The sequence below is a fragment of the Mytilus galloprovincialis genome, chromosome 1 (assembly GCF_965363235.1).
Source record: "Mytilus galloprovincialis chromosome 1, xbMytGall1.hap1.1, whole genome shotgun sequence".
Lineage (NCBI taxonomy): Eukaryota > Metazoa > Mollusca > Bivalvia > Mytilida > Mytilidae > Mytilus > Mytilus galloprovincialis.
Window position 1 is genome coordinate 90,467,703 of NC_134838.1, and position 21,452 is coordinate 90,489,154.

The following is a 21,452-nucleotide window of genomic DNA, read 5'->3' on the forward strand; positions in this document are numbered from 1 at the left end:
ATAGATCATGACTATATTTAAAAAAATGAAAATGTGGTATGATTGCCAATAAAACAACACTCTAAAAGGGACCAAAATGACATAGATTTTAACAGCTAATGGATACTGTATGGTCTTCAACAATGAGCAAAGCCTATATCGCATATTCAGCTATAAAAGCCCCCTAAATGGAAAAGGAAATAGAGAACCAACCAATTCGTGAAAAATATGATAAATGAAAATAATACTTAACACAGCAACATACGACAACCAATGCCTAACAGACTTCGTACATGATCGTACAGAATGTGGCGAGTTTAAAAATGAAGGTCGTACAGTAACCTATAGTTGTAAATGTCTGTGTCATTTTGGTCTCTTGTTGAGAGTTGTCTCATTGGAAATTATACCACATCTTCTTTTTTTATATTAGCTGACGCCCAACACTACCACAAACATTGGACAGTGGTGTAACCATACAACACAAGAACACACCATAAAAATCAGTTGAAAAATGATTAACTCATCAGATGGATACAAATAGAAATGCATCTAAAAATCACAGTATGGATATTGACATGTACGTATTTGAACATCACAACAACAAAAACACCAAGTACAGATATGAGAGTGTTGGCAGTTACTGAAAGCTAGTTCTAAACCAATAACAACTATCAAAAAATTCCTGAATCTAAGAAAACATTATCAATCAGTACACATCCAACATCCATTGGATTTAGTGTTCAGAATTCATCAACAGAATAAAATAAACATGATCTTGTGCAATGGCAAAATATATAGTTTTTTTTTATGAACGTTCATAACAATAAAGATATATTCAAAGATCTAAGGACATTATTGAATTGGTAACCTTAAAGTAAACGTTTATTTAAAGAATCGATAAGTTTACCCGGTTCCTTTTGAAATACATTCAATTTTATTATATCTACTTATTAAAAGCTAGGAAATTACTTATGTAAATTTGAATTTTCATGTTTCATGCATGTGAATAATTAATTATCAATATTTCTTAGCTCAATTTCACAATATTGAACCATACCACCTGCTAAATGCGAATTATTATTTCACTGTTTCACTTTCATTAATGATTGAACAAAAAAATCGTAACTAGTGCCCCTTTTAGACTAATGACGGCGCCATTAAGTCGAACGATAAAAGAAAGAATTTTAGGTTGACCAATGATATAAGTAAATTACAAAAAGCATGCATAGATTTAAACCGTTAATCCCCTTTTATACAATGAGCCGTTCTTTTAATCATACTCAGTATTCAAAAAACTTTACTTAAGACTGATTGATTGGTAAAACATTCTTTGTGTTTAGTTGTTGTATAGCTTTAGATTTGAAATATCATGAACTTCGTCTTATCGTTTGTTGTGGATTCAATGTTTAAAAGCAGATATATTATATAACTTTACAATAAAAGGCATAAACTTTTTTGTTGTATGTTCCATGCAATTCGTTAAACGTTCCTTATTCCAATTTGATAATTTATCTTTTTTGAATAGGCCACTGTTTTTCTTAATGTTTCATTTGGTGGTTCTTTTCCTTTTCGTTCCTTGCATTTGGTGTGATAATGAATGTGGAACGGGAGTTAATTTCTGTGATTTTGGAATGCATTTACTATGGACAAAATGCTCGCTTCCTTGTGAAGGGGCAAGAAAAAGAGAAATAATGATATGCTGTCAACAAAACAAACTAACTGCTTTAAGTACAAACGATTGTTTAAAAATATGTAATAAAACTTTGGCAGATATAATAGAGGAAAGGCCTTGTGCACAAAGATGCGACCATGGTACCTACGACAGTAAGAAAATTTGCCATTGTCAACCGGGATATGGTGGTCAATGCTGTGAAACAGGTATACATTATAAAACAAAATTATTGATTTCTGTGAATTGGCATTATAGACCGTTGGTCTCAGGCTTTCGGTTGATACACAACAATCTTTTGCTTTTATCATTCATTCCAATTGAACGCTGTTAATTTGTTGTGTATTTCTTTTAAACAATTAACGGAAATTAAACAAAATACCACCTGCGCTTTCCCTTTATATTTTTACAGTATGGTGTACTACTCTCGAGACAAATTGTATCAAAATAATGGTAAATTTCATCAGCTCTAGCTCAAATTGTGGACACCTTTATATTAAGGGGGTCTAGTAATTTGCCCAAATCTGCAAATTTTGAAACAGATTTGCAATTTATTGGTTATACTGTTTACACGCATTTACGATGTCCTCAATAAGAACCGATACCCTCACGCATTGAGTTAATTAAAATTTGTAGTGTTAAGATTTATTAAGACGTCTATCAAATTCGGATAGCATACACACCGCCCAAAACAAGACGCAAACCCATTGACCGAGACAAGATCTAAATATGAACATGTAGGTATGTTAATAGATAAAGGCAACAGTAGTATACCGCTGTTCAAAACTCATAAATCCATGGACAAAAAACAAAATCGGGGTAACAAACCAAAACCGAGCGAAACGCATTAAATATAAGAGGAGAACAACGACACAACATCGAAACGCAACACACACAGAAACAGACCAATCATCAGACAAAACACCACGAGAATAACAAATGTAACATGAAAACCAAATACATGAATTTGGGATAGACAAGTACCGTGCCACGTCTTATCTCAATATCTCAAAAATAAGAGAAAACACAAACGACTCAACGTTAAAATGCAACACAAAGAGAAACGAACAATATATAACAATGACCATCTTCCTGACTTGGTACAGGACACTTTTAAAGGGGAATAAAAGTGGTGGGTTGAACCTGGTTTTAAGGCATGCCAAACCTCGCACTTTAATGGCAAAGTTAAATATAACATTGAAATGACAACATAATATTACAGGACTACAATACAAATAAATAGGAGAACATATTAGACACAGAAAAACATGATTAATAGATAACAAAAAGCATCAGGTTTAAAATTCAATACGCCAAAAACGCGCCTTGCCCACACAAGACTCACCAGTGACGCCCAGATATAAAAGATCGAAAGTGAAAAAAGTACAAAGTTGTACAGCACTGAAGATCAAAAGTTGAAAAGGTTTCGCAAAATACGGCATTGTTTTTATGCCCGGGATAAGAACATTCTTATTATATAGAACAATTCATGCTATTGCAAACAGTAAATTTTATCAAATGAATATGAAAGAGATATACACAAAGAAACTAAAGTATTAACTAATTAGAACCATTTCATAACTTAAATGTCACTTTTTTCGGCAATATCTCTTGGGGCAACTGATTTTGTAGAAGTTTAACTCCATGTACAACAGTAAATGATACATGTATCTCTCTTTTAAGTATTCACAACAGCATAGCATTCTCTGATTTTCAATGTTTTGATCAGTTGAATTAGAGAATTGAGATTTAGAAATATACATACCTTTTGAAGCAATGACAAATACTCCACTTAAGCACAACCGTAAATTCCTCTCACTGTTTTCATTGTAGAACCAATTGTTCTGCGTGTGTAGATTACCAGCCGTGTTTGTATCAAATTGGTGGATAATGTCCTTTTCAACTGGTTTTTATAGTTTTCCTTATGTTTTACTATAGCACTACTGTCCTAGGTTAAGGAAGGGTTTGCGCCTTCAAAAACATGTTTAATCCCGCTACATTCTATATGTAACGGTCCCGAGGGTGGAGTCTGTATTTGAGGTTGTTGTTGCTTCAGGTCTGAAATAAACTTGTTTGTCATAAATTATGATGTGAGTTTTCTCAATTGAATAGTTTCATATATATATATATATATAAAGTTTTTTTATTATCTTTGAAGCTCATACAGTGGCCTATGATTGCTAAAATTTATTTAAAATTTTGTGGAAATGATTCTCATTGGCAATCATCCCACATCTTATTATTCGTATACTGATAACATTTTAAAATTAGAGCTCTGAAGAGCCTGCATCACGGATTCCAAAAAAAATATGCCATATATATTCATAAACGGATCTGTACATGCATGAGTAACGCGACGGATGCCACTCGTAGAGTAGCATCTTATTTCAGTTTCAGAGCATCTGACATAATCCCTGGCGCGTGTGTATTGTTTAATCTTGATTTGTCTTAGTGGTGTTTGTGTAATATTGCTTGTCCTTTTGTCGGATTTCGATTACCATGGCATTGTCAGTTTGTTGTCGATGTATGAGTACGAGTTCCCTTTCTCCTTTTAAATTTACTATACAAAAAGGATAACATACACATTTAAAATATTATAACCCCATACTCCCTCAATTGTTGAGAAATATCCTCTGATACACATTTTGGTAGAATAGGAAACAAGTAGGAGATAACATCATGGATATTTTTACAATGTCAAAAGTGTTTATCATTTTAAATTTAACATTTAATAGAAAACTCATTATCTTTTCTATTGTTTACAGATTTTGATGAATGCATGTCTACTCCTTGTCAACACGGTTCCTGCAAAGAATTCGTGAATGGTTATTCATGCGTTTGTGATGCCGGATTTACTGGAAATGATTGTGAAATCGGTACTTTAAAGCAACAGTATTCAATAATTACCTGTGTTTAAATCCCATTAATCGATAAAATAGAAAAAACTACAAACAAACAAAAAATGAGAAAATCAAATAATTACTAAAAGTTAGGATGTGTCAAACAGGTAAACGCCTCCTTCTATGCATGCATCACCGGTCATTGAACCAGTATTCAATCAAAATATGACAATCGTGAATAGGACACTATTCTGATACCTCTTTGTACAGACCTTAGACTACGAAAACACTGAGACAGAGACATCGATTCAATCAACAAATCAAACTTTTGTACTGTCGATTTTTTTTCTTCTTCCTCCTCATAACTCTGTTTGAGACATTTTTGTCAACTGAAAATAAAGTGTGTATTGTGAGAATATGCATGATCGTAAGATAGGGCATTTTGAACTTTCGAACGGTATAAATATAACTTTAAAAAAATCAAATTCGTTAATTTTAAAACTTGCCAAATAAGAACATGTTCGACCAGTTCAATTACTGCACAGTATTAGCCAGAAACTAACTTACAAGTTAAAACTGACTCTCGTAACAGCGTCTTTCGTGTTTATAATAGCGTGGTTGTCTAAAGTCTAAAATGTACTAGAATGAAATTCAAAACAGTGTAGCTGTGGCCATTGATTGACACATTAAATTCATCCATTGACTGGGACAATTTAGGTGAACGTTTGTATGTAACGACCACTGCTCACTATGTACATTTTAAAGACACTGAAACTATGGGGTCGCCAAAGGTTCTCAACACCTAAATAAAGTAATTCGAAAAATTAATCAGAAATAACACGATGTTTTGATTTATATAATTGATATAAATCAAAACATAAAGGTTATTCCTGATTATTTTTTTTATATTTAAAGGCGTTAAATAAAGGCAACAGTAGTATACCGATGTTCAAAATCAAAAATCCATGGACAAAAAACAAAATCGGGGTAACAAACTAAAAGTGAGGGAAACGCATTAAATATAAGAGGAGAACAACGACACAACACTACAATGTAACACACACAGAAACGGACCAAGCAACAGACAAAATCCCACAAGAATAACAAATATAACATCAAAACCAAATACATGAATTTGGGATAGACAAGTACCGTGACACGTCTTATCGCAATGTGAATTTACACTCAAAAATAAGAGATAACAAACGACGCAACGTTAAAATGTTACACATAAAGAAACGAACTATAATATAACAATGGCCATATTCCTGACTTGGTACATAAGAAACCTTTGGTGACCCCACAGTTTAAATGTCTATCGTAGGTACATTCTGTACGTCGTGAACAGTGGTCGTTTCAGACAAACGTTCACCTAAATTGTCCCAGTCAATGAATGAATTTAATGTGTCAATCAATGACCACAGCTACACTGTTTTGAATTTCATTCTATATCAAATTGAATAAGACAAATGAATACAATACCAAATAAAAAATTGCGGGATAAATTTCCAGAACAACATTTTCTGCAGTAAATGGGATATTTTATTTATCTTATTTGCTTGCCTTTTAAATAAACAATTGAAAAAAAAGTTACTCTTCATACACAGAATTTCTTTTCCTAAATAACTTTTGATCGTCCTTTTCATTCATTTACCAGTTTTGAGTCTCTTACTCTTATTACAACACTTCCAAACAATCTCATAAAACTAAAGTTTGCAATTTAATTAAATGGTCTTTTGATGAATTGTAATTACAAACTTATTTGCTGCAACCATGGGAAAATAAAAAGAATGTAGTATGATTTCAAAGGAGACAACTCACCACATGAGAGCAAATGACACAGACATTTACAACTGAAGGCTACTGTATGACCTTTTACAATGAACAATGAACAAAGCAAATACCGCCTAGTTAACTAAGAAAGGCCGCGAGATGACAAATGTTAAACTATTCAAATGACATTGATTTTCGTCTTTTCGTGTTTGAGCAAACCAAAATGAACTAAAAGCCAAAATAAGGTATACATTTATCTCGTCTTACTTTGATTTACTTTATTTTAAGTGGTAGAAAAACAAATTACTTACTGTTGTTTTTCAAGCATGGTAAATCTATGATTATGAGTAGCCACAGACATAACAGCATAAATTAGCACTAAATGCATTGGGAACCTATATATATATATATACAAGTCTGAAAATTACACCAAACAGTGTTAGAGTTAGATTTTCTACTGACAAATTTTTTGTCCGTCCCTCAGCGGGATTCGAACTCACACTTTTGATACACTACAGCACCAATCGCTTAGCCTCATGTCCAGCGCTCTAGACCACTCGACCTCATCCGCTTATATATATATATATATATTCTAGACATTTAAAATGTAGATCACTCATGTCACTAGAATTAACATGTGTTCATTCATCTTTAAATATGAGAAAACAAGTTTAAGACGAGGAATATTAACGTAAACACCATATCTCCTTATTTAAAATGAACGTGACAAGAAGTCTCAAATATCACAGAGAACATGTGTACTAAGTTTCAAGTTGATTGAACTTCATCAAAAACTACCTTGACCAAAAACTTTAACCTGGACGAACGAACGCACGGACGAACGAACGGACGCACAGACCAGAAAACATAATGCCCCTCTACTATCGTGGGGCATAAAAATGTTGTTATGTGTCGGTTTGTGACACTGCGAGTGATTTAAAAAAAATGTGATTGGATTAGTAAAAGTCTAAGGTTGCATATTTTCAGATAATCAAATACACAAATCTAACATAGCTGTTTATAGTTCAGTTGTAAGCACATAAATTGGACTATAGCCTGATAGTTTTGTGCTAAGTGTATCATATATACATTGTAAAGGGATTTTATATTAAAAAGCCTTTAGACATCTCGGATAGTTGGTTAAAAATGTTAAGCCAACAATTTAAATATAAATGGATTTAACTAATAGTCTGTCAACCAATATTTGATTAGTTTTAATGTGCAGAATTTTTGTGCCTAATATAAAGATACAAGGTGCAAATACAAATAGATTTGTCAAGGCATTTCTTGGTTATCTCAACTTATATATACATAAACCACCCTGACTGTCTTCTCTCTTATGAGTAGTTAAAAAAAGCAAGTACATGACTTTGTACATAAAAAACCAATAATGTTTGGTGTTTTATCATCCTTAAATGTTTATATACAGCCTGAAATCTTAGTAAATTATTTCGTCGTGCTCTCACGAAACTGCGTTAACTAAGTGAAATGAGGAGACTTTGATATTGCCATTGATACGAATAGATACAAGAATTTGTCTAAAACAAAAAGAGTAGTTATACCAACTCCCGATATTACCTCCATGATTATTCTTTCATATACATCAGAGCAATCTTTTTTTCTTTTTTCTCACATTTAAAGATATTGACGAGTGTGGTTCATCTCCGTGTGACCATGGGATATGTATGGACCAAATAAATGGATATGTGTGTACTTGTACAAAAGGATACACAGGATATAACTGTGAAACAGGTAATTTGTATGACTTTTAACAAATTTTTATGCTATCAACTTTGTCTTTAGTAGTAGTTATATTGTTAAGATTTGTTTTGATCGTGGAATAATAAAGTTCACTTGGAATCTCAACATATATCCCCACGACACGTACTAAAGATGAAATCCTGGATAATCGTTGTTCCTTTAGATTTCTACCAAAGAAGAAGAACTTGATCTCCATTCCTGTATTGAATACCTAAGCTACATAAGTTTCCTTACAAACAATGTTATTTGATGTGTCTTCCAAGTGCTCCACGAAACCACTTTCAAAATAATTAAACATTTGACTGACTTTTCTACCCAATACAAAAGTATTCCCTTTTCAAAACTTACAGATAAATTGCAAGAGCTGGTCCTACTATGTTTCATAAAAAAAAATGGCTTATGTAGATACAAGAATCTTGTCTTAGTGATGGATAAATCCTACTATGTAAATAATCACTCTGATTAAAACAAAAAATTGTCTGAAACTGAAATTAACAAGATACTTGATTTCTTGATTGACAACATATTTGTTATGTTTGGATGACGTGTGTTTCAAAATTTTCATTCCCATGAGAACAAACTGTGTCTTTCTTCTTGCTAACTTGTTCATGTATTCGTATGAGCCTGGCTTACAACAGGAAATACTTAGGAAGAAAGAACAGAAGTTAGCAGTATCCTTAAACTTTACTATCCGCAATATCTATCATTTTCTCTTACTGAATAGTTACAATTTGGTGAATGTTGAATGCATCTATCCCATCAGAGTAGAGATAAAGGATACAATATATACTGATAAGTCTGCCTTATATCTTGATAGGCATCTACAAATTAACAATGAGGGTTGGTGGAAAACAAAACTTTACGACAAAAGAGATGATTTCAGTTTTCAAATTATGAACAATTTCTATGTAGCAACATTCCAGCAGCGCCTGCATACGGAGAAAATATTTCCCGATTAATATTCCTATCATGATTGCCGTGATAGAGGGTTGCTGCTATCGAGGAAGCTATCAAACCAAGAGATACAAATGGTGAAGCTGTAATCATCCCTTCGTTAAGTTTACGGACGCCATCACGGTTTGGTCGACTGTAATGGAATATCACAAATGATATTGGAAATGTACATAATGTCGTAACTACAATCCCGTTGTCTTTTCACGAATGTCAACAACCTAAATATACTATTTATCAGGTGTGTACTAACATGGTATCGGGACCGTTCGCCCTAATAACATGTTCGCCCTAGGTCCGTTTGCTCTGAGTTCGTTCGCCCATAGAGTCCGTTCGCCCTACTATAAAAATATTAATATTCAAGGCATTGAAGTTGAATAAACTCATTCAGATATATCTATGGTATATATATCATGTATATTCTTGAAATTTGTGGAAACATTGAAATATTAAAAAGTTAGGGCTTGTTTAGGATCATTAATTGTTCAATGGCAAAATAATTCGGATCTTTTGATGGATTTATAATAATAAAAACGTTTTATTTTGATAAAATATTCAGCTTGGATTTAATAAAGACAATGATGTACGGACTGTAAATTATGAACCGGATTTACAAGTTCATTTATTTATACTCTAAGACTAGTCATACTGCTTACATTCGTGATTGACTGAATACATTATTTTGTTAACAAATATCAATAAAGATAAATACATTGTATTCCAGTATTCTTCTCTGCAAAACAAAGGGAAAATGCTAAATTGATTGCGGCAATATAAGTATTCTGTCAATTTTTCAACAAACTTTAACATATTTTGTTCAAATACTTAAAATAATGCGACTAGACAACAACTAGAAAAACAATAACATGAGCATCACGACAGGCGCCGTGTGTGGAGGAAGGTCTAATTATCCTTCCGGAGCACCTGAGATCACCCCAAAGTTCGTGTTGCTTAGTCCTTAGTTTTCCATGGTGTGTCCTGTGTACAATTGTATTTCTGTTTGTCTTTTACTCTTTTAACCATGGCGTTGTCTTTTTATATTCGATCTAGGAGTTTGAATGTCTCTTTGGTATCTTTCGTCCCTCTTTAATAAAAAGTGTACTTAATTTTGACATAACGTTTTAAATGAACTAATCATATTCATTTGGTGTTTTTTCTTTATTTAATTAGATATAGGAAGATGTGGTGTGAGTGCCAATGAGACAATTCTCCATCCATATAACAATTTATAAAAGTAAACCATTATAGGTCAATTTACGGCCTTCAACACGGATTGCATGTTTGTAACCATTGTCTACGTACTATTAAATTTGATCATGAGTTGAACATAGATTAAAACAAAAGATATAGAAATTTAATTAATATGGCACTAATTGTTCTTTAAGTGTTCTTAATTTTCTATGAATTTTAAATGGATACACCAGTTTTTACATATATTTTTAGATATAAATGAATGTTCTTCCTCTCCTTGTAAACATGGACAGTGCCAGGATCAGAGCAATGGATATTCTTGTAGTTGTATTACAGGATATGCTGGAATTCATTGTGAAAAAAAGTGAATTCCATTTAAATGAATTTGGTCACTTGTTACAATTAATTTTTCTTTCACAGAGCTATTTTGTGTTCTTTTACGACAAATATGCATTTGTTTTCAAGCAAAATATCAATTGAATATATACTTTCAAATTTAAATACATAAAGAATTCATTTAACATTCATCTAATTATAAAATTAAAATATGTTCATTGATAAATAATGTGCTCGATTTGGTGAATGTGTATATTTAGGGGACGACCATTTGATATTCTGGGGAGGAGGATTTTGAAAATAAATAACTCGGCCTTGTTATCCGCAAAAATAAATGGTTTATTCTGTGGTAGTTTGAAAATAAATTACCTGACTTGCAATGTATTGAAAATAAATAACTCAGCGGGTCTAATCGAAAGCATGAGATGGCACCAGATTCTTTGTAAATTCATCTTCCCCCCCCCCCCTAAAAAAAATCGGGAAACACTTCCCAAATTTTTTAATAATAAAAGTATGAATATTATCTAAATATACTTGAAACGTCTGACTACTGGTTTCATTTAACTTGAGGTATATTGTTTCAGGAATACTTACCTCACTTTTATTTTACACTACCTTGAGGCAAATGCCTCATGTCGGAAATTTCAAAACCAAATGCGTGTCTCCATATCAAATTGTGTTCACCGTGAGTGCCTTGCAAGAAGCAAGTTCTATTCTCCCTCACACGTAGCCCCTGATTTTTTGGGATTTATTTCTCTTTTGTTCATTTATTGCCCTTCTGTAGTCTGTTAATGTTGCATTCATTTTGTAATTTAGTGATTTTGTTATTAACTTGATCATGAGTTTAAAAAAAGACAGCAGCCACAGACTTAACACCTTGTATATGTGAATAACATATTTGCTATATCATGCAGACCCTTGTCTTAATGAAAATGAAAAATCTTGCTTCAATAGTGCAGAAAATAGATAATCTGCTTTCTTGATTAACAAAAATAAATAACCGATCCAAAACAAATCCTCCTGCCACCCCCCCCCCCCCCCCCCCCACCCCCAGAATATCAAATGGTCGTCCCCTTATCATGTGATTGTCACATGAAAAATAAATCTCAAAAACTGATTTTTAATTCTGTTTTCTCCAGTAGTAGTACAGACAACACAATCCTCAACAAGTACAACATCAACTGTGATTCCGACACGTACACAATCAACACCTACCATCATCACCAAGGTTTTATCTGCAGCTCAAATCACTTTGATCAAAATTCCTTTGATACCAACGACCAGTAAGATAAAGGCCATAAGTACAGAATCCTCAAATTCAACTTATCAGAAAACTGGTAGTAACATACTTTGAATTTACCCTGTCCACATATGTAATTTATGTTTTAAACACGTTCTTAAGTTATACCGTGCTTTTATTTTTAAATGAAATTTTATTTCTAAGTCTCTAACCTTTCCGTATATTGTAATAAACGTATGACATAAGAACCTCGACAGTATGTATATAAACTCATACTCCTACCTGATCAAAATAATTTGTTTTACCATTAAAGTCATAAGAAACGAGTGACCGGTGAAAAATAATGTTCTTTCAATTCTTAAACCAATGCATACAAACATCATAAACTTGGTCTTCTGTGCACGAATTTATCATTTTTTTCGCATAAATTTCGTAAAATCGTCAATTTTTTTTTTCAATCGGTCAGTGTTGTTGTGTTGTTGTGAAAATATGGCAGGTAATTAAAGTTCGTGTTTTGAAGCCGAAGTTTAACGATTGTCACCTGTTTGTCAACAATCAACAAAAAATCAAAAAAAAAAGCATGGAAATTGAGCACGTGTTTACATGAAAATTCAGATAATAGTTTATTTTAAGGACATCCTGGATTTTTACGAGATGGGTCACACTGAGGTCACTTTGCATACGGAAAATATGTCGGGGGAATTGCTTCATGGAAGGAAGCAATTAAAATAAAGTAAACTTCTTCTAAATATGAATATATTAAAGAATGTTCTTCAGAAAAAGTATGTATACATAAGCTTTATAATGAAAACTTTCCATTGAGTTATAAAAAAACATATGCATTATTTTTTTTAATTTGAGGTTTCTTATGACTTTAAACATTTTTTAACGATAACTGTCAGTTTTTAGAGCTTACAGATATTTTATATGCTACTGTGGATTTATTATAATTCGTTGGATACCAATATTCTTCGGTTTTGTTGGTTTTGCGTAATCACGAATTCAAAAGATCAACGAATTCTAATACATTTATATAGGCTTTGTACACAGAAAACAGGCAAAACCACTCAACCAAATATCCACGAAAATGCAAGTTTTCCGTAATCAACGAAAATTGATACCCACGAAAATAAATGAATCCACAGTATTGTAAATTTTACTGCAGAACCGAAATTCAAATTATTTCATGGACTTTTAAATGCTAGCCTATATATTTAAGGTAAATATGAACGATTTATGGCATTATAAAAATCTTTAATCGTAAATTTGCAATACACATATTTGTTTTTATGCCCCACCTACGATAGAAGAGAGGCATTATTTTTTCTGGTCTGCTTGTCCGTCCGTTCGTTCGTACGTTTATTCGTTCGTCCGTCTGTGCATCCATACGTGCGTTCGTCCGTCCGTCTGTCCCGCTTTCGATTAAAGTTTTTGGTCAAGGTAGTTTTTTATGAAGCTGAAGTCCAATCAACTTGAAACTTAGTACACTTGTTCCCTATGGTATGATCTTTCTAATTTCAAATTAGATTTTTTATCCAATTTCACGATCCATTGAACATGGAAAATGATAGTGCAAGTGGGACATCCGTGTGCTTTGGACACAATCTTGTTTACTATTAGAAGATTTTTGCAATTGTACTTTGTGTATTTGAGCTTTCAATGTTCTTAAATAGGTTATAATTATTCTTCTACATTTTATATTCTGATGAAGATTGTTTTCGACTACAAATATCGATTTAAAAGTAACGTCAAACAAAATGTAATTTTCACCTAGCATTGAAAACATAATTTATCATTAATCAGAGCAGGTATGCTAACAGTTAAATTTTAGATTTTAAAATGCCATCAAAACGATGATACAAGATATTGTACTATACAAATACAAAGTTCCAATGACAGAACAACTTTTCATTACAATAAGAAACAGTAATTGGATTTTTTAGGTTTTTTTGTGTTGACTGTATTCACAATTTTTGCATCAAGCGTAACATACAAAAAGTGCTTCTTCCGTGTTATATAAATATCATTACAAATTATATGAGGATTTATCAAGCTGATTTTAGACATTTAGACTGAATATCATCATTAGTTCATATGAAATTTGCTTTTATGTTTAACTGAAGTATTAAATAAATGCGCTTGTATGAATGCTTACTGTGAAAATTATCAACATCAGATGCTCAACTACTGTATCATTGTCACAATGTACACATAGGATATACCTGTAAAATTATACTAATGATATTGATGATATGAATGATAAGTGTAGAAAAATAATTTACCATTTAAAGTTTCATTTTTAATTGTTTACAGTGGAACCATGGATTGTTGTTATGATAACGCTGGTAGTTTTAGGTGTTTCAACTGTTATAGTTAGTCTTCTGTGGATTCATTATCCAGTGTAAGAATTTATAGTTATATCGAAAATTATTAAACAATCCTTTCTAAAACTAATAATGTTCTAAGAGCCCCAAAAACGATAGTTTTAAATATTGCTCGGGTAATTACGGACATGGATAACTGAAAAAAAAGTCTAAGAACTCTCAATTTGATTATCAGCTATTGTTTGTATGAATATTTGCAAATAAAAACCACAGTTTCGTTTTGCGTTCATTGTAGATTTTTTGTTTATGTTTTTTTTAGGAGAGGGTGTTTTGTTATATTTTTAAATGCTGACATCCCAGTTTATCGAACAAAAAAAACCGACTTGTTTATTACCAATCTCATTCTAAAAACTTGTTAATTTATTTTGAATGCACTAACCAAGAAAAATCCTAAGATAATCGATTGAATTTCAAACGTCACAGGGGTAAGCTACTTCCGCTATACAACCCTCGTCTGCTGTACAGTTTTTTTTTTAACATATATGTATATATTGTAGATGGATCAAATAACTTTTAAAAAATTTACCAAACCTATTAAATAAACTATTTGTTTCTTTTACAGGTTGAAATTAAAGTTTATGAACAGATTTCGCCCTAAGGTCAAGGATTCCACACAATTGGATTCGGGACAAGGCAATGCTGACTCGAAGATAGTTGAATACTGCTGAAACCATAGTTAATCTTAAACTGTCTTGCAACAGTGGTTGTATATTTTCTTTTCCGCTGATAATTTTTTTCCATCAGCGTTTTGCCTTGTTGTGATTTGAATTAGAAAATTAAAAATGTCAACTCGTAATAATTCAAAACCAAGTTCTGATAAACAATATGTTTATGTTGTAGATATATATTTAAAGGGGCTACCATGATATGCTTATTCTTCCCGTTGCTTTTGATATCTTTCGAATGTTTCACTTCTGTTTTATGAACGGAATTCTTTGTATAAATTCTGTTCAAAAATACGTATATGAAATCATTTTACTTCAGTTATTGATATTAGTATTGTATATCGACAACTTTAAACTAAAAACAAAATTGCATGGATCGGGATACATTTCTTTCATAAACTTGTCTTTACTAACAAAGCTTTGTGTCCATTTTGTTCAGTTGTCTTATATACCTATCTAGTGTCAATTCAAACCAACATTATGACATACAAATATATTTTGACGGATAACAACTTGAAAGAAGGATTTCTGTCAATATAATGGAATTTAATGGCACTGCCATACAAGTAAGAGGTTTAGCAAGCTATAAAACCAGGTTTGATGCAATATTTTTCTGCAGAAGGAAATACATGTACCAAGTGCGGAACTTCACAGTTATTTTTGATTTATTTAATGTATATAAGCTGTTGATTTTGCCATTTGAAGAGTGTTTTTCCGTTTTGAATTTCCCTTTGAGCTTGGTATTTTTGTTATTTGATTTTCACAATAGTTGAACTATTTTTTTACAGATGTGTTTAATATAAATAACGAAGACAAATGAAATATTTATGAATTTCGTGAATTTAAGAAAATCTTAATAATTTCGCACCAAAAACATAAATTTCTGTGTTTTAGGGAGAAAAAAAACTAACCTAAATCATTTAACGCCTGGGTCTTTTCTCATAATAGCACATTGGCGATACAATCTTCATGCTTGCGCGTTGCTGTTTAAGGAAAATACAGATTCTTTCGAATGCATTATATTCATAAAACGTTCTTTCCACTTTACAGCACTGGATCGATACCGATGCTTTCAGATTATCAATTCATGAGAGTAGCATTAGCTTAACAGTGAAATGTTTTTCTCACACTGATAAAAAAATGTGAAAATACACAGAAATTAGAGAAACCCTCATTTAAGTCAAATATGTCTCTTTTGTAGATAGAGATTCTAGGTACTGACGTTGTTTATCGTCGTAATTACGTGTTATAGTGTTCTTTGTGTTTGTCTTTCTGTTTGTTATCTTCCTTTTCCTTTGATTTTTTATTATTTAATTTCTTTTTAATTCCATGTTGATAAAAATCAGCCCATCCTGTCCATAGATGATATAACGTTTTTTGCATAATGATAGAATTAAATTCCTTAATGAGAAACATAGTATGCCTTAGCGAGCGATGTATGAAAATGCTGCATTTTTGTCGCACTGCCGTTATGCAACAATATAAAAGTACCGACAACCATAAAATTGATGCATCGGATTGTACTTGTGTGTTTTCCATTACAGTAAGAATAGCTTTCTTCGTTTAACAACAAAAGAAGAGGACTTTTAAAATATTTACGGGTTAATGTAAGAATAAGAAGACTTGGTAAATGAGCCGTAACTCCGCCAGATACCAAATGACGTAGCACCTAAATCATCAACTTGACTGAAATTTGCAGATTATAGTTATAAAGGCCAATTATATTTGACATTGCAAAACCATGATATGCATTGAAATGCAGAACTGAATAGCGCTTCATCTTTGAAATTAAATAGCATTTATACACCGAAATTCTGTGTAAATTTATTGTATAATAATTAAAGTATTAGTAACCATAAGGATTGTCCACCCTAGCCATACAACGCCTCAGCCAGATTTTGCAGAACGTTAATTCACTGTATAATATTTAAAGTATAAGTAACATTTTGGTCCTTCCGCCACAGGCATACAATGTCTAAGCTACAGTTTTCAAAAGTTTTGTTTTAAATTTGGGAGTAAGTTCTCTTCCAATTCGTTGTTGTTTTGACCACATATCTATCACGAGTCGATTGCATTTGATGGGTTTCGGTAGATAAATCAAACGTCTTGCATACTTAATTATTAGCGTTGTATCTATGAGAAAAAAGTAAAATCACAAAAATACTGAACTCTGAGGAAAATTTAATCGTAAAGTCCCTAAACAAATGGCAAAATCAAATGACAAAACACATCAAACGAATGGACAACAGGAGTTTTCATTACAATGTTAAAATACTAACGGCCATACGATATTTAAAGGTTAAGGACAACGTGACACACCTGTGTGTGTGTGTTGAAGAAAATAAATCAACATCAAGTTTTTTTGTCAGTTATTAAGATAAAACAGGCAGCGACCAGTCGTATATTCGTCGTACACACGTAGTCGAGTAGCATGATCGTTTCAGACAATCAGCACACTTGAAAACAACTTGAACTGAAAACAGAACAATTATATAGCACGTATATAGATAAACAGTCTCTTGAATCTAAGTAATGAATAAAACATGCTGTTTAACTATATAGATATAAATGAATGTAGTTCATCCCCATGTCTATATGACACTTGCTCAGACCATGTCAATCGATATTCCTCTACATGTGATCCTGGATACACAGGAACTTACTATGACCAGGATAAGTTAGTCTATATTTAATGATATTGTTTGTCTACCTTATTTATTAGAATTGTGGCTTTCTGACAACTACATTTTTTTTTACCTCAGATAGGTTTAACGCACATTATCATATGTACCATATCCTTCTAAAAAGTAAAGATAAACAGGTGTCACTACTATTCTTAAGTACCTGATTAATACCCCAGGTTTTTTTGGGTGAATTTGGTTCAATATATATATATTATGTGTAGTCTCTTGTAAACTGTGAGTCTGTCGTTTTTCTTTTATGTTGATCGAACTAGTCTTCTTCTTTATTTATAACATGTCTGCTAATATTAAATCTTAGCATGGTTATTCTCACATATGTTTCCATTTGTACATTTTCGTTATATATAAGTCCTCATGTCTGATACATGGTTCATCTTGGTAACTTGTGACGTTGTCTATTTTTGTTCCATCTTTCTCTCTAGTGTATAAATACATTTTAGATTGAATGGTTATCTTTGCTCTTTTTGATAAATTTACCAGTAGTATTTTTTTAACAAGTATGTAAACCCTTTATAAAACTGCAACATTGCATTTACCCAAACGGAATTATTGTTTAATATTAAATATGTTATAATAACTTCTTTTGAAACAGAATTTAAAAAGTGCATAAAAGTCTTCCCATGCTCGGTCCATTTACACAAATATAAAACGGATTTGATTTGGTTTGATCTATCACTCTTACAGGCAATATCAACTGAGTAGCCACAAAGATATTTCTTTCGATAGTTAATTTGCATTTCGAGAACCGTTATCATAAAATGTTCTAGTATAGGTTGTTAGTAATGATGAATTTCTTGTAATACACATACATATATATATATATATATATATATATATATATATATATATATATATATATATATATATATATATATATATATATATATATATATATATATATATATATATATATATATATATATATATATATATAAAGGATAAAAACACCTTATGATTTTTCTCAAAGTCTTTACATACAAACCTAACACAGAAACATTTTAGCGAAGGGAAAGGTAGTGCTGGGAACAAACAATTAATTAATTTATTTGTGTCGATCGAGAGTTTTCTACAGATCTTGCTTACCCGGTTGATCGGTTGGTTCTGGTAGGCCTATAAACTAATTTTCTCTTGTTTATAACTACAGCCGTGATCATTATTGGTGTCTATTTTTCGAATGTTTTACTATTACATAATTAGCATACATCACCTTGTTGAGTTTGAAGTACGCTTATTGTACTTTTTAAAGAGAATTAGTAAATCTAATTTTTAAATTGAACAAAACTGCTGACACAGTTATAAACCCTCCGCAATATATTCTAGAAAGACTAATGATTCTGATTATCGTTTTGAAGTTGTTTCTACTTGTAATACATAAATGCAATTACAGCTCAGCTATTTCATATAGTAATGCATAAACACAATTACACCAGCAATTTAGTTGAACAGGTTTAATCCACCATTTTCTACAAAAGAAAATGTCTGTAACAAGTGAGGAATAAGACAGTTGTTGTGCATTCCTTTAATGTCTTAGCGATATTGATTTTGCTATTTGATAAGGAACTTCCCGTTTTAAAATTTTCTTTGAGTTAGTTCGTTCTTTTGTAACTATTCTTTTTATTTAAGTTTAATATCAATAAATCCAACAATGTTGTTAAAGACGAAGTCAATATTCGAGTTCGTTCATGAAATTCATTAGGAAACTGAAAATATATTTGAAAAATTATAATTTAAACTCATTTCCTTGTATTAAGCTATTTTGAGTTCGATACGCAACATTTTCATTAGTTCAAATACCGTGTGAAACATTACATGTTTAATCATGCTCTCTTTTCAAACTTCATCTGTTTAGACATAAATAATCCATTGTACATCGACATTGTTTAGATATGTATTTAAAACAAAGCAACAACACGTTGAGCGCAAGGTTATTACTTTATTGTGTTATTGTGTTGTTATTTTTCTGCGCCCTTATCAGGACCTTTAAAAAATTAAATAATGATTTGATAATTTCAAGACACCACAACGGCATATCCTGGTTAATTTACCTGTGTGTACCACCAGAAATTGAAGGTTCACTTGACTAACAAATGGAGGCTAAGATTAAAAACCACGTGTTTGATACTTTGGATAAGATAAAAAAAATCTATCATTTGATTCCATAATTTCAGTACTTATATAGTTAGATTTACATAGAAAGTCACAAATTTCAATTTTTGATTGACTTTATGAACAGATTTTAATCTTGAAAATTCTTACAAACGACATAAGCTTCAGAGTGTTGAAATGTTTTATTTGTTATTTGTTGTCCTCTTCGTTCCTTATATTTGGTGTGTGAATGAATGTGGATCAGGAGTTAATTTCTGCGATCTTGGGATGCATTTAATTTGGACAAAATGCTCGCTTCCTTGTAATGGAGTAAGAAAAAGAGAAACGTTAATGTGTTGTCAACAAACCAAGCAAACAGCCTTAAGTAAAAATGATTGTCTTAAAATGTGTAATAAGACATTAAAAGATATAATAGAGGAAAGGCCTTGTGCACAAAGATGCGACCATGGTACCTACGACAGTAAGAAAATATGCCACTGTCAACAGGGATACGGTGGTCAATGCTGTCAAACAGGTAAAAAAATGTATTTATACATTGTTGTAACGCTTTGTATCGTATTTACGTTAATATATGCTTATTTTAAGTATTTTGCATCTTCTTCGGTGAATAAATACCTAATGATATATCTGAAATATTTCAGTATGTAAATGAAGCATATGTAAAAGAAGCTTTGTGTGATGAAGGAGATGTATCAATTTTATCAGACCACTTTTAAATTGCCATTACAATGACCAAGCCTGGAGTTACGGCGATCAAAATGATACAAATCCAGATAACAAGCAAACACTGAGTAAATCGAATGAACTGATAAGGAAACGAGACATGATGCTTCGACATAGTAGCTTTTCCTACATATATGCAGCAATCCGCCATGCAAATGTCAATCAGTCAATATACGTGCACAAACTGTTTGCAATTTAAATGCAGAAAAATACAAGAAAGAGAATCATTTAAAAGATTAAAGATAGACACTCTGAGCACTTTTATCATGCATTTACAAATGTTATAAAGGTTGAATCCTGATTTTTCAGAATTGGACGAATGCATGTCCTCGCCTTGCAAACATGGTTTCTGCCGAGATTACGTAAATAGCTATACATGCACCTGTAATGCCGGATTTACTGGAAATAACTGTGAATATGGTAAGAAGATTTTGTTTTTCTTAGATATGGACTTGTACAAAGACAGATATATGAACTTAAGTCTTCAGTGATGTTTCATAAAAACGCATACTAGATAGTAGAATTAAAATTGTGTACGTCAGACGCCGGTTTAGTCTACTTAAGATTCATCATTGACCCTCGCATTATAAAAGGTAAAAAGGCAAAATGAAACACGAAGATGAAGAGTATTGATGATCCCAATTCCGAAAGATTTTGCCAAATTCAGCTAATGTTAGACTGTAAAGGTATCTCCTTGCAACGGTCATTGAATCGACATGGTCAACAAATTGTCTGCTCATTTCTCATTTTGAATCAGGTCATAACATGGACGACTGTGAGAAAACGTTGATTAAAGAATAATAAGTTGTTCAACTATTGAGAATGTGTTATTGCTTGAAATCAACTCTCGTTATTTAAATTAAAAAGTAGTACTAAACTTGCAGAGTACTCTTTTATGACTATATTGAAATTAAAAAGGTCGAGTAGATATCCAGTGATATCGAAGTCTCACTCGTTATGAAACCTTTAATTAACTGAAAATATGGACTAGTACAGATGAATGCAAAAATATCCTCTTAATTGAACTAAAGAACTGAAAGCTTTATAAAAATTAACACATTGCTTACGAGCATGTTTAGTTCGTTTCTGTGTTTGTTGCGTGTTAATGTTGTGTCGTTGTTCTCCTCTTATA

At 31.8% G+C, this 21,452-nt stretch overlaps 1 protein-coding gene across 1 annotated transcript in view; it reads left to right on the top strand.

Moving 5' to 3' along the window:
* Nucleotides 1-3,424: 3,424 nt before the first annotated feature.
* The window catches only part of LOC143062612 (uncharacterized), a 31,806-nt gene continuing 13,778 nt past the window's right edge, over nt 3,425-21,452 (top strand). The window contains exons 1-5 of the mRNA XM_076234315.1: nt 3,425-3,452; nt 4,414-4,524; nt 7,903-8,013; nt 10,417-10,518; nt 19,725-20,111. Coding sequence (XP_076090430.1) covers nt 3,425-3,452; nt 4,414-4,524; nt 7,903-8,013; nt 10,417-10,518; nt 19,725-20,111 — 739 coding nt within the window. The remainder of the gene's footprint in view (nt 3,453-4,413; nt 4,525-7,902; nt 8,014-10,416; nt 10,519-19,724; nt 20,112-21,452) is intronic.